General features: G+C 45.5%; 1 protein-coding gene across 3 annotated transcripts in view; it reads right to left on the bottom strand.

The window, feature by feature from the left end:
- LOC122180604 (plexin-A4-like) overlaps positions 1–15,407 on the bottom strand; it is a 123,553-nt gene that overhangs the window by 88,725 nt on the left and 19,421 nt on the right. For all 3 annotated transcript variants that reach the window (XM_042872347.1, XM_042872345.1, XM_042872346.1), the window contains exon 2: positions 8,292–9,555. In XM_042872347.1, coding sequence (XP_042728281.1) covers positions 8,292–9,470 — 1,179 coding nt within the window. In that variant the 5' untranslated portion in view covers positions 9,471–9,555. The remainder of the gene's footprint in view (positions 1–8,291; positions 9,556–15,407) is intronic.

Here is a 15,407-nt window from a genome sequence, read left to right as displayed (position 1 = left end):
ACATCTCCAACTCCAGCCTCACTCTGGGCACACAGAATCAAAAATTAAGGTTGGAAAAGATCTCTAAGATCATTTACTCCAACTATCAACCTATCACCACCATGCCCACTAACCGTGTCCCTCACTGTTACATCTGCCATTTTCCTGAACACCTTCAGGGACAGTGACTCCACCATCCCCCTGGGCAGCCTGTGCCAGTACCCAACCACTCTTTCTGAGAAGAAACTTTTCCTAATAGCCAACCCATCCTCTCAATAGCCTCAATTTCCTAATAGCCAACCCAACAGCATCCCCCGTCCTCACATCTTGCTCGTACCTTCATGGTAGAAAAGTGCAGCATCTGTATTTAAGCTGACTGATATATTGGGGATACATTACAATTCAGGTAAAAGTGGAAACATGCTTATTTCAGGAACAAAAATAATGCCTTATGTTTTATATGTGTTGGAATAGAAAATCAATACAGACATGTGCATCAGGCTGTTCCCAGAGGCTAAACATCTTCACTGACTCCCTAAGCACGAAGACAGACCCTGCACTGTTTTTCACCCCGACAACTCCACTTGCATCACGCAAGGAAGAAAGTGTCTGTGCAGGATTTGTCCCAAAACCAATGCTGAATCCAGCAAGCCATTACCCCCTCCTCAACAGAACGGGTATTGTACAAACCCCAGCTGCCCCCAGTCCGGAGGTGCTTTAAATAGCATTGGTGTCATGCAGGGAGCCGAAATCACTTTGCTTCTGGCTCATGCAGGATTTTTCTTTTGCATGCAGCTTCTTTCTTTTTCTGTTTTCTTTTTAACGTTGTGTAAGCATTCCCCTCAGCCTGGAAGGCAATCTCCTGGCGAGGCAATCCGAGGTCAGGGATGTGATCACCCGGCGTGGAAGCGAAGGCAAAGAGATCATCTGGAGCACTCTGAAAATGCAAGGCTGAGCCGCATGTGACCGCAGGGCTCAACCGCAGAGAAAAACAGCCTGGGTCGCTGGCAGGGAAAGCAGCAAAGATCACTTCCCAGAAATAAAAATAATCGTCCATGTGGCGAGGAGCATGAAGCAGCAACGTGGAAGCCAGCACCTCGCTCTCCTGTGACAGCATCTATCTGGAATCCAGCAGGAGCAAGAGATGATGCTGAGGGATGCCGAGAGATGCTGAGTGATGCTGAGCTGCGCAGGCAGAGTCCAGGGCTGGGATGATAGTGGGGGAGGGAGCAGTGACTGAAATATCTCAGACACAACAGCGAGTCAGCAGGCTTGGGCCCTGCTCTGTCTTCAATGAACATTTTGTGTGAGCAGGGTTAGGCAGACGTGAGGATCCAAGAGAGAACAGCACAGCGTGCACGGGGCTGGCACCCGGCCTCTTAAAGGCATAGGGTTTCCTCTGATGCGTGGGAAGTAAAGAAATGGTTCCATGCAGGATGTTGTCGGGTTGTTTTTTGTTTGTTTGTTTGTTTGTTTGTTTCCCAGAGGTTTCTCAAATAATTACAGCACAAATAATAAGCATTCTGGAAGGAGGGCAATTAATTACAGCCAACATTATTTCTGATCTGGAGGTATCCTTTCAAGGGCATGGTTTAGTGGGCATGATGGTGATGGACAGACATCAAGACTGGATGATCTTAGTGGTACTGAGGAACACACTTATTGCCTTAAACATAATTATCCTCTGCTTTTTGTTAGGCCCTGATTTACAGCTCTTAAGTGCAAGCTTCTGTTAATGCAAATGCTTAAGACTTTTTGTTTCTCTCTCCCTCAGAGCTGCCAAAGTTGGGAAAAAAGACCAGAACCAACAAAAAGTGAAGATGATCCCATGTAATGCCTACAAAGCCTCTGCAAATGAGTTTTGATCAGATTTTAGTATCATAGAATCATGGAATTGTTTGAGTTGGAATGGGCCTTTAAAGGTCATCCAGTCCAACCCCTGCAATGAACAGGGCCATCTATATCTAGGTTAGACATTCGCACATCCACCTGCTGGTGGGCACAGGCTTTGGAGGATGTCCAGAAGTCAGGAAGTTGACAACAACTACACCCAGGCCTTAAACACCATGCTTGCTAGACAAGAACTAGTGCTAATCATCTAATGGTCACATCACAGTGGAAGAGAGGGGGAGACTTTCCTAATTCCAGCTACAGAGGGGCCAGGACCTTGCTCAGTCTCAGAGACTAGAGGTCTGAATTCAGATGCTCCCTATTAATCTGAAGAGCATGGCCTCAGCCATCTCTGGTGACTTCCACCACAGTCAATATTCATGAGAAGTAACAGCCACATCACTGGAGAGAGCTCCTTGCTCTGCTTTTGCCTGAGCTACCTCATATAGTATGACAATATGACATTTTTCTCTAATTATGTGTCTTTCACTCCCAGAGCACTGCTTTATAGAGGAGGCAACGATTGGGAAAGAGATGGGGGAATGAGGAGAGGGAAGGTTCATGGGGAGATTTTCAAATGACAGCTCAGCTGCAGAAATCCTAAGCCAGCACCTTAACCCTTGTCCATCCTGCATCCCAACTAACCCCTTCATCCCCTCCAGCTCCCACCGATGGCAGAAATTGCTGGTTAACTATTACCAAAATTGTTGGGTTCAGTGAGTCCCTCCAGCGAAACGCTTCACAAATACACTACAATCCAACACAAACTGATGTGGCCAATTAAACAAATACAGAGCACACAGTAAAAAGCTTGTTTGCTCCATCTCGGAGTATCCAGTAGGCATTGCCAGAGAGGAAATTCTGTATTTCTGAGACCATGCTTCTACACAGGCTGCACTCTGACTTTTTTTGGGGGTGCTCTTGCTTACATCTCCAGAGGAAGAAGAGGAAAGCACCGTTAAATGTTGACCAAGAATGGTCTTCAGCTGACCATGAGCTCTTCAGATGAGAAACTTAAGTCTATGTAATTTGGGCTAAAAGCTTATCTGCAAAGCTTTTCTGCATGGTATATCCATGCAGAACAAAAAACCCTATTGTATGACCACGAGCAGCAGTGACCTCATACAGATTTGCTTAGGATAGCCCTGCTGGCAAGCAGTGACATGATGAGGCCTCATGAAACCGATAGCTTGTTCCTGTGACTGTGAGTCATTCCCCAGGGAAAGTGGCAGGCTCATGTACTGGACAGTGCCGCCAGGAGAAACCAGCGTGCTCTCAAAATGTCAAGGCATCAACACTGCATGGACCTCTGTCCACGTGCTCCTCTCCCCTAGGACTAAGCAAGAGTTAACACTGCCTTTCACCCCAACCTTTCCCTATTATGGGAATGACAATTCCAAGTTTTTTTGATTGATAAAGTGATATTTTTCTTTGAAACAGACTTTTCTTTTTCTTTTCAGCGAGTCATTTTTAAATGATTGTAGTAAAGATTTATTCCGTCTTCTTGCAACAGTTGAGAATATTGGGTGCAACACAAGGATTCAGGAGTTCCTGAGCTGCAACCAAGCAGCAGGTCATGTTTTACTGTGCCTTAACTCCTGTAAAAGAGAAGTAAAGCTTCTCGCCATCTTAGTGTTGTTGAAGAGGAAAACAATGAAACTGTTTGTTTGGACAAAAATATTGGAAGTTTTTTGATAGGAAAATTATGGCCTCATCATCAATGGTTGTCTCACCAGGAGTCAAACTGTCTTTGTTTTACACCAAGCTAGAAAAGGCCTTTTCTAATCTGATGGTATGGAGCAGTAGAGAGCCTAGATGTATGAATCAGTCTCAAGGGCATTCATCCTGAGGTGAGGTGCTCATTCTGATAACACAAATCTCCTGGGCACACAAAAACCAGTGCAGACACATCTGACAGCCATACATGGAGAACAGTGTTGAGATTAATCAGCAATGTGCACTCTACAACCTCTTTCCGTATCTGTCTGAACCTCATGGGTAAAGCTTGGTGGGCATGAAGCACCTGGGATGGGCAAGGGTAAATAGGTAAATCAGGAGGGAGTAGGAGAACAAAGTCAACACGAGGAGTATATATGGATGGAGGAGACAGAGAACAAATAGGGAACAAGGCAACCGTTACCACTGTCTGGGTGAATTACTGACTTAGATGTGGCTTGGATTATCAGAAGCAGAAGCTTTTGTAGCTGAGTTACTTGTCAGGCAGTTCCAAATGCCCCACCTTGCCTGCCTTCTATTAACAAAGCATTGGAAAAATATTGTCCAAGTCTTTACACAAAGCCTTTTGTTGGCTGGCCAACTTCAAAAAACATTTCTTTTCTCCTCCATCTGACAACATTGCCATGAAAAACAGGAAGAGATTGAATGCAGTACTTTAAACAGTCAAACTCCATTTCCTGCCAAAAGGAAAAGAAAATACCGGCAAAAGGCAGAAGCCAGGCGATAGTTGGGGACAGACATTCTGATTATCTCAGACAGATATTCACACTGTGTATCTGGTAAAAGCTGCAGTGGTGGAAGTGACACCTTTTCATTTCAGGGAATGCAGATTGTTAGGCTGCAGAGCAGCAGGTGATGCTGTGAGACAGATCAGGCTGGGATCAGGGTTGCAACCAGCTCCTAAGCTAACACTTAGGATTGCACACTAACAGTGCAGTCTGTGTGAGTGTGTTGCTGCCAGGGGGGTTGGAACAAGATAGTTTTCAAGGTCCACTCCAACCTAAGCCATTGTATGACTCTATGAGAATTTATTGCAAGCCAATGTCCACCAAGGATCCCCGGTCCTCTCACATCTCCCCAGCAGGCCCTGGCACATTCACAGTTCCCTAGAGGCAGTCTCCAGTATCTTCCTCTTCTTCATTCATCCTTACATGTCCCACATAGCAGTTCATCTGCTTGTTCCCTAAGGTTCAACTTCTGCGCATCCCAGTAATGTAATTTCCACTGGGCTTCAAAATGTGCCCACTTGTAATCTTATTTCATCATACAAAAAGCCAACAAATCTACCAATGATCAAAACCAGTACCAAAATGACCCATTCCCAACTCTATCCTCCTCTCGAGCCGCCTCTTTTTAAAAAAAAAAATTCAGCATGTTGATACAGCTTGATGTGTATTTAAATCACTGTCTTTTTTATCCAACATGAAGATCATTTTCTGCTTAAAAAAACAAACATCCTTTTCACTCTAGAGCAGCCTTTCCATCTGCCAATACTCTGCATATCTATACAGCCTATCGCTCTCTGCTCCACAGAATCATTGAATCATTAAGACTGGAAAGACCACTGATCAATCCATCAACAGATGTCTATGATCACTCTAAACTCAGTGCCACATCTATCCTCTTCTTGAACACCTCCAGAGTTTGTGACTCCATCACCTCCCTGGGCAGCCTGTTCCAATACCCCACCACTCTTTCTTCAGAAACTTTCTGAATTTAGACAGATGAACCACAAAAGAGGTGGCATTTTGGTGGCACACATCATTCCTTGTAGATACTCAAAGGAAACAAAGGTGCTCTCTAAGGCTGTGTACGTCGTAATGGCTCCAGTATCAGGAAATGAGATTAAAAGTGAGGGAAAGCTTCCTAGCAGCAGAGATAGATCATGTAGGGAGAGAGGGGAGCCTGCCTCACTGGAGGTTAAGAACAGGTGAGACAAACATCTGTCAGAAATGTTATAAGTAAGGCAGGAGGGCAAATCAGATGACCTCATAAGATTCTTTTTTTTTCACAGTCTCATTTTTCTCTGATTATATGAATTTCTAAGCATTTGGGGTCAAGAGTACTATTTAAATATAAGTTATTATTCCGCATTTGGAAGGTACAGAGAGGAGAACCAGAGATATTACCTGCAACTATTCATCACGAGGGTGAATTTGCAAATCAACTGCCCAGACATAAAAATCAATCTTTTTTTTATGCTGAAGTTTAAGAGGAGGATAGCTATAGCACAGGAGAGGAATGTACATCAAGGATTGTCCATTCATCTCTGGTCTTTCCCAGGCCAGATTTGACCAAGGTGCAAGGACAGTGTGATGAGCCCAACTCCAGGGTCCAAGAGTAAGTATCTCAAGGAAGGACTGACATATGTCTTCTTACAGTGTTTCTCTGCGATGTTCAGTGGGGGTTTCCCACAGCTTCTCTTTACCCATCTGCTCACTGAGTAGCATATCAGCTGTATCTGTGGGATTTTGGCTGCTGGATACACGGCAGCAGAGCTGAACTTCAAGTCCACCCTTTATCATGGGCAGGTTAGGCTTTTATCCTGCACTAGCAGAGACACATTTGACATTCAAATTTAATAATAATAATGATAATAAAAACATATGAAAAGTCACGCTGGTAGCTTTATAATTGGTTTTATAGCTGTTCCAATCCACTTGCAAAAAGGCAGAGCAGCAGTGCTGGTGGACTGCTGGCAAGCAGGACATCCATCAGCAACAGAGATGAGGCCCTCACGGACATATGTCCAGGCTCCAAAATACTTCACCGACCATCAAATATTTTCCAAGCTTAGCAGCTGGACTCTGCAGCCCGTACAGCAGCCAAGTCACTAATACCTCTTCCCTCGGGCAACACAGCTGATCTCAGGCAGGGCTTGCCAGCAGCTCTAAGTAGACTCATTAAAGGAGAGCACAGCCCACTTAGTTACACTTTTCAGACTCTTATTTTCTCTTCAAGGATCTCCGGGCTCTTTTTCCAGATGGGATGCATTAGCATCTCTGATTCACAGTCACAAAGATGCTCTTACAGTTTTCCCTGCTGTGCCACACAGACCCCAATTTGTTGTCCTCTCCCCAGTCACTGCAGTCCTGTCCCTCCAAATTTGCTCTAATATATCCCAGATTCATCCCAAGGGACAATGTTGGCCTTTTTTCCCCTTTCTAAAGCCACGAAGACAGGTGATTGAGGGATTTCAAAACTGTTGGTTTGAGAGGTCCTGTGCTGCAAGCATTAGTATGGAGCACAAGTGGAGCAGATTTGCAAATATATGGAAAGGCTTAACAGCCTGGGAAAGTAACTCCAGTGGGAAACTCCAGCTTAAATCTAAAGGCAGCTTTTTGAATGTGTGGAGGCCTTGAGGCTAAACAAACAAACAAACAAACAAACAAAAGAAAAAAAAAATCAAAGCCAGATTCAGGCACAGTCTTTCTCTCTGTGAACCCATAGGGGGTTTGCTGCTGGCAGAGGTCTAGACAGAAGGGATCCCACCAAACCAAAGGGCTTGTCCCTCCTCAACTTCAGTGTAGGACTGTGAGAGCAGTGCAAGGTCACACAATGCTGTGCTTGTGCAAAGGAAAATTAGGACAGGGTAAGGCAGGATCGGTCTCCCTGCAATGATATTTCCATCTGCATTCCTCTTAGTGTGCCCTTGTCCTGCAAAGGAACAACAGCAGGGATTCCCCAGCAAAGGATGCTTGAGTACAAAGGAAAGCATGAGCAATCCCATATACTGAGCCCTGACTCTGCTATGAGATTATGCGGCAGGAAGGTGCTCTGGTGTTTCTCCATATTCCCTTTGCTCAGACTTGAACTTGCCTCTTACTTGAAAGAATTAATTAAGGATGGAAATCAAAGCCCAGAGAGGCAGCTATTACAGCAGCCAGGGTGCAGTGCCGACTGTAATGCTGATTTCTGTGCATGGTATCAAAGCCAGCCACGTATTGGTGGGGCTGAGGCAGATTTCCACGATGACACTTTAGTGAACTGGTGGAATAAACTAAGAGAATTTCTTAAGACCATTTGTAGGTCAGGTAGACCAACCTCTTCCTCTGTCCTGCCCTTATATGTTGTAGCATTTAATCCTTGATCTGTAGCCAGGCCTTAATTTTTTTCCAGTGCGCAGACAGTGTAGAGCTGGTTTGAAGGAGGAAGACAAGGGACTTTGATGGTTAATGATCAGCGCTACTCAGCCCCAGAATAAATGAAGTACTGCTTTCACAAAGCTCCCGGAAAAAATCCTGCCTCAACTCCAGCCTAGGGAGATAAAATTCCACCATCAGACACAAAAATAAGCACAAGCAGTTAAGGTTATCTAAGTCTTATTTTGGTTTATGCTTGTGCCAATACTGCAGAAGGGAGCGTGATTTCACCCCTAATGAATTTCACTGTGAAATAACAAGAGCAGGACAATCCTTCCCAAAGATTTCAAGGCCTCTTGGCTTATTCCATCAACAAACATAAAATTCCTGGGAAGGTCAGAAAGTGATGCCTTCCTCAACTTGACCACGAGTAAACTGGGGCATGGGCCGGTTAGATTAGATGGTGTCATGAGCCAGAGGTAAAACCAAGACTGGGATGAGGCAGGCTCAGTTCTTCACTCCCTACTGCAACCATTGAGGCACACTTTAAACTCTGCAAGAACGTGAGGAGGTCAAATGTGGGTGTTTAAAGGCTAGACTTACCGCACTGCTACAGGGAATGTCCTTGACTTTGAGCCAGGCCAGATCTAATGTCCCCTCTCCCCTGTAGCAGGACTGCAGCCTGTCTTTGATGCGATCGTTGATTTCTTTCAGGACAAAGATGCAAAGAGCAGATTCATCCAAGGACTTCATCTTCCTTTTCTGCCCCTTAGAGAAGACTGTGAAGAGGATATCATCCTCAGGGCCAACACCCAAAGACCTTGCTAAAATGGCTCCAGCCTTGGACAAATAGGCTGCCTGGAGCAACCGATATTCCACCCCGTTCTTCTCACAGCCAATGGGCACCTCAACATAGGAGTTGAAAGCTGTGTCCTCTTTGCACAACCGGACCAACTTAGAGGTATAAACTTGTTCTTTTGTGGTGGAACCAGGTGGTGAGATCATCTCAGGCTGCAAAGTTAGGAAATAAACAAAGTTACCGCTGCTGAAGCCATAGATGTAGTAGATATCAAAATCAGGGATGATGGTGAAGGTGTCTGAGGGGATTTTGATCATAGATGCCACAAACTCATCATGGAAAACGTATGCAAACATCCCATCTGCCTCAGAGTTCTTAGTAAGCTTTCTGCTAGAGATAGTGGGGAAATACTCAGGTTTGCCATCCACAGCAGTGGCAATGAACAACTTGTCATCCATGTTGCTGTAAGAAACAATGACTCCAAAAACAGAGCCACTCTCATTCACGCCGGAGAGGTAATGCTCCTTCTTGTGGAAGGGTTCTCCCAGCTTGAAGAGGTCATCCAGCCTCAAAAGCTTACAGATGCCCTGGTAAAGACTCCCACAGGCTATCAATCGATTCTCCTTGTAGTCTATGAGGAGCATTTTGTTGATGTTGTTAGTGGGTGTCAAGGGTTCGTTGCAGGTTTGGACTATCCTGGGAGGATAGCATTTGGGATTATCATCATCAGGACCAGTCTGGTGGGTCACCAGGACCTTCAGGTCACTGGAAAGTTTATAGATCCTGTTGACAGCTCCCAGGTAAATGTGCCCAGTCCTTTCATCAACCACTAAATGGTTGAAGTTCCCCTCCGTTTGTTCTCCAGTGAAGGTGATGAAGGGCCTTTTTGGGTGGGGAGGCTGCTGTCTCCCAAGAGGTGACACTGTGGCAGATAACAGGAGGTGAGAAACCAGGCAAGTCCACTTCCACATGGCTGGTGACATATTTAGAAATGTTTGTATTCCCAAGGGAATGAGGATTGGAAGCTGTAAGTGTCTTCAAAACACCAATTCCCTGGCAGATTTTGTCCTAAAAGCAAAGACAAGAGAAAACAAAAGTATGTTACTATGGAGTATTTCTTCCTCCCTCCTTCACAACCATGCCATCATCAGAGCATATTTAATTGCTAATCCTCCTTTTCTCGCCTCAGAGCTCTCTACTTAAAACCAGCACAAAGGGAGTCCTCCTGAAAGAGCAGATGCTAGTAGAAAGAGCAGAAATTACATAGCAAAATAATAAATCAGTGCCCTTTTAACCTCTACTACACGCACATGTGCCCCATGGTACAGCACAAAAACTCACTGGAAGCCAGAATAGTGCAGAAGCATCAAGCAATATTACTGTTTGCACTGCCAGTTTTGACCCAACTGTGTATTTGTTAAGACAGGACAGGAGAAGGATTATTATTCTGCTCTTCCAGATGAGGAAATGAAGCCTAGAGAAGGTCAGGGACCTGTCTGCAGGGATAAGCCCAGATGGCTGGTAAGCTTTCCTGTGACTCTTCAAGTTTGCCAGGAAGAAGCCAACTCTGGTCTGACATTAACATCCTTTCAGGGAGACGCTGGTCCTGAGCAGGACTGTTTGACCAAGCTCTCTGTGGCTTCCAGATCAAAGCTGCCTCATGCCAGTCCAGCTTGGGGTACAGATGTTGGAGTTGTGGTGTGCCAAACTTCAGAGCAACATCTACAAGGGGCACGCTGCCAAGCATAAAGCAAACTGGGCACCATGTCTTCTTCCTCATAAAATCATACAATCATAGAATGGCCAGGGTTGGAAGGAACCTCAAGGATCATCAAGCTCCAACCCCCCTGCCACATGCAGGGCCACCAACCTCCACATTTAATACCAGACCAGGCTGCCCAGGGCCCCATCCAATCTGGCCTTAAATACCTCCAGGGATGGACAGGGCATCCACAACCTCTCCGGGCAGCTGTTCCAGCACCTCACCACTCTCGTGGTAAAGAACTTCCCCCTGACATCCAATCTAAATCTTCCTTCACTCCTTCAACTTAAAACCATTTCTTCTCATCCTGCCATTGTCTACCCTTTCCAAGAATTGGCTCCCCTCCTGTTTATAGGCTCCCTTTAGGTACTGAGAAACTGCAATGAGGTCAACCCACAGCCTTTTCTTTTCCAGGCTGAACAACCCCAGCTCCCTCAGCCCTCCCCTGGTCCTTACCACAGCGCTGCTCTTCACCCCCTGCAAAGCCGAGACAACCTTGTCTAAATAAAAGATACAGTTCTGTGGGGCATTTCAGAAGGCTGAAAAGAAAGGACCTGCCCAGTTATTAGCAGTGATAAAGTCTCAAGGTCCATGATGTACAAAAGCTGACAACCCAGAGACTGGCCTGGTGATTCCCCCCCCAAAAAACAAGGGGCTTTCTTGCACTAGTCAGTCACTTTAAGTCTCCTAGCTTTTAACCAGAGTTGATGTGAGCCATAGGGGATTTCACCACATCCTGACCTTGAGCTGTGGGAATACATCCTCCCATTCAAAACATTCACCTGCTCCCTGCTCCTCTTCCTTTTCAAGGTTGATTATATACCAAGAGAAGCTTTCAGAGAATCACAGAATCACTAGGGTTGGAAAAGACCTCTAAGATCTCTAAATTCAACTACCAACCGATACCCACCATGGCCACTAACCACGTCCCTCAGTGCCAAATCTGCCCTTTCTTTGAACATCTCCAGGGATGATGACTCCATCAGTTCCCTGGGCAGACTGTGCCAATACCTCACCACTCTTTCTGAGAATAGATTTTTCCTAATATCCAACTTGAACCTCCCCTGGCACAACCTGAGGCACATGGAAGGTGGATTCTCAATGCCTTGAGTTTTGCCAGCCAAGCTTTTTGCTGATTGCTGATTACACAACCCTTGTTACAGGTGGCCAGGCCAAGGCAAGCTGCTATTACCCCTCTCCTTCTTTAACATCCAGATCAGAATTCCACAAAATTCTTGTTGCTTATTAAAAGTGAAACAAATCAAATCCCAGCTTCAAATACCCTTGTGATTTGAATGCACTTCTGCAGACCACTGTCCCATCACTTCTCACAGAGTGCCTTTGCTGGAGTGAGGGGTGTAATTTGCTGAGTAAAGGTGACAACAGCCAGCAAGGAGGAGGCAAGGCAAGAGAAAGACTGCTGTTTGCAAATCCCAGCAGGGAGGAAGATGTAGCAGTGACACAGGGCTGGGATTCACAGCTTTTTCAAATGTGTGCCAGAGGAATGGAAGAATTTACTTCAAGGAATAACAAAAAGAAAAAAAATCTGTCTTCTTTTGACCTGTAAACTGATTAGATCTGATAGTGGAAAGGGTACGTCTGGGCTTCTAGAGCATCCACCACTTTTATGCCACCCCAAATATTTCAGACTTCTCACAGCAGCCAGAATTTCAAAGCAGCTGCGTGATCCCCTCCACCTCCCTCTGCCCTCCCTACCACATCAGCCACAGGTGCTGGTTGAAGGACAGACAAAGGTCATTTCACATTTACTTTAGGCATGTTTACCCTGTTCTGCTTTGCCTTTCTGGTCAAGCAAATATTTAATAAAATCAAGATCATACTGCAGAGTTGGCAAGACTGTCCTGTGAGTTAGTGAGGATTCACTCTGCAGGGATGCACAGGATGGTCATGTCGGCTTTTAATAACCTTTATTATGACAGACAGAGAGGCGATGGGATGAGCACTCCCTGCACAGGCATTCCCCTTTCAAAAGAGGCCATCCTTGAGAGAGCAGCAGAAGAGAGAAGCTGTCCCTGTTTGAGTCCTGTGTTCAGAATCATTACGTGGTGACCCTGAACACTGGCGTCCGTCACTTCTGAGTTATGATCCATATTTCTAACAGATACTGCTTTGATCGGGCACTAGACAGATGTAGGAAGAAATTATTCTTTTGAAGTACAAAAAAGATGTCTATTTTACTCCTGTATTTTACTATATTTTACTCCTCTTAGACCAACTGAGTTAGCAAAGCTGCAGGACAGGGAAATGGGAACTGCTATTATCTATGCTGGGTATTAGGAAACATTTCTTCTCAGGAGTGGTGAGGCATTGGCACAGGCTGCCCAGGGAAGTGGTAGAGTCACCATCCCTGGAGGTGTTCAAGAAAAGGGCAGATGTGGTACTGAGGGATATGGTTTACTGGGCGTGGTGGGATGAGTTGACAGTTGGACTGGATGATCTTTGCCAACCTTAATAATTCTATGTTTCTATGACCCCAAGACTGAAGATGCATATAAAAGCCCCTCAACATGAGCTGTCTGCCCAAGGAATATTACAGTACCCTAGACCTAAGTTGTAACAACAGCAGGAAGTGTCCCTTTAAAATAAGTAGTCAACTCAACGTAAGAGGAGATGCACTCCAGATGTGAAATCTTCAAGGTCCAAGCAAATGGGAATTGTGATTGAGTTTGAGAAGTGTCTGTGATTTACAGAGGAAGCAGGAAAACATTCCTGCAGAGAATGACAGAAAACTTGGTTTGGAAACTAGAGGGGCTCCAGTGAAAAACTCCAAGAAGGGCGGATGAGAAGCACCCTTTGCAGCAGCCAAGGGCACTTAAAAAACAGAGAACTTCATGGGATAAGATGTCCACCTGCAGTAGGAAGAGCCACCAAGCAAGCACAAATGCAGATTTTGGAAGAAAGCAGAGCACCTACCATCTTCATTCTGCAGCCTGAGTGACCCTAGGATGTCTAGGTTTCTCTCTGCTGGCTCTCCCTGTTCACTCATCTGCTCACATTGTCCTGTACCCTTCATCCCAGAGTCCCAAGCAGTGCTTGAGCCTCTCAGGGTTAAAATTTCTAATTTGGCTTAATTATTAAATAGCAGCAGAGGGCAGAGGCAAGGAGGATTGGATGTTTAGCTTGCAGAATAGAGCAGGGTTTGCATAACCCCTCAGAGAATACACCAAGGAAAAGGGGTTTTATGCATGTCTTTTTATTATCCACGTCTGGACAGCAGGAGATCAGAGATGTTGGGAAGACAAATACTGCAGTGCCATAGACATATGCAGTCTTTTAAGCTGCAAGATTCTAATTACATTACAAGAAAAATAAACAAAAGACCAAACTGACCAGGCAGTGAGGTCTGGGCTTAGGCTCTGGTCTGGGTATTTCCAAAAGAAACCCAAACCACCTCCCAAAATAACCATGTTCTCTTGCTTTTCCCCCTAGTGACATGGCCAGCAGTTCCATGACCCAGTGCGCAGAGCTCCTGTGAGAGCAGATCTACGTGGCTCCTGCCACATCTTCCTCTTTGCCAACATATTCAGGATCCCTGGAAAGGTCACACAGTTTCTACAGCCCCATGGATGTGTGATGCGTACATGATCCAGTGATCCCAAGATTCTACAACATGCAGCTCTATGGGCCTTAGACAAGAAAAAAGCCCAATGGGAAGAAGCATTTCTAACTTCTTTTAACTGGAGACCAGCACAAATCCATCCCATTGCAATTGCTGTTCCTGAGAGAGTGAAGATAGAAGACAACAGCATCTCCCCATTTGGTTCTCACACACACACAGCCCTCCTGACATCCAAGGTTGCAGACATATCCAAATCACCAGGTCCCCTGCAATAGCCACCTTCTGCAGCAGGGACACTGCAAGGTCAGCAGCAGCGTTTCACTAAAAGAGTTATCCATGCTAACCTGACTGCAAAGAGTTATAGAAGCAAAACTACTCTGTGTCCAGCTTCAGCCAGGGCCTCAGAGCAAAACACAGGTTAGAACATAGAAGACAGCAAAAGCATGCTCAAAAACAGCGCCAAGAGAGGAACAAATCTGCCACCTCTTCCTGCAGAGCATGCCCAAAAACACCACACCAAAGTCCCAGCAAGTGGTGGATCAAGCTCATATGGACCCCAATGGCTTATTCAATTGGGAACACCTAGTTAGGAGGAAGCCAGCAGCAACCAGGACTACAGGGCAATGTCAACAGCACGAGCACTGCAGTTAATGAAGTCAAACATTAATCAGGCAGTGCGTTCCTGTTTGCTTTTGCTTTGCTCAGGCATGGCTATTCATTTGCTGGGACACAGGAGGCTGTGCAGATGCTGACAAGGCAGACGTCCAGCAATGGAGCCAGCACACAGCAATTCAGCACCAAGTGCAGCTACACAATCCCTTTAATCTCAGCTAAAGATTTTGTCCTGACTTCCCTTAATAAATCCTGATTACCATGGATAGATGCTTTTCTCTGGGAGCCGACACGGCAAGAAAACTCACACAGGCACGTTGTCGACAGCTCCCCAACAAAGAGCAGCTTCTAACTTCAGCTAAATCTTCCCTCCCTGAACACACAACCTGATGGAAAGCAAAGGCAACTCTCTCTGAGGGCATCCAACACCTTTTTTTGGTTTTTTCTTGTTGGTTTTTTTTTGGAGCTTGCCACAATGAACAGATCCCAGCACAAGCTGCAGCTTGTCCCAAATAGATTAATTTCAGCACTGGGTCATTTGCAAGGCACTTAAGCTCCAGCAACAGAATGTGGCCTTCACTCATCACACAGATTATTCTATTCAGGCACTCACGTGTTGCCCATCACCTTGTTACCTGTGCATCTGACAGAAGAGCATTAAAGGAAGGGATTAACATTTGCCACGAGTGGGACTTCCTTTCTTCCTGATTTCCCATTGGAGAAAACTGCACATGGATGCTGTTTCTCCCTGCATTTCAGACTTGGTTTTCTACCAGCAAAAGCAGGTCAGATGTGTGCTCCCTTGTGCTTGGCATGGAGAGAGGAAAGGCTTGTAACATTCCTCAAGGAATTTGCTATGTGGAGATTTGATGAAAGAACACATATATGCATTGCCACAAAAACAAGAATGGAGTTTTGAGGTCATGGAGATAACCTACAGATCCAAAGAATGGGGTTAAACTCTTC

The sequence above is a fragment of the Lagopus leucura genome, unplaced genomic scaffold (genome assembly GCF_019238085.1).
Source record: "Lagopus leucura isolate 7727_CA_CO unplaced genomic scaffold, USGS_WTPT01 Super-Scaffold_100008, whole genome shotgun sequence".
Taxonomy (NCBI): Eukaryota; Metazoa; Chordata; class Aves; order Galliformes; family Phasianidae; genus Lagopus; species Lagopus leucura.
Note: the sequence above shows the minus strand (reverse complement) of the source record. Positions and strands in the feature narration are given on the sequence as shown.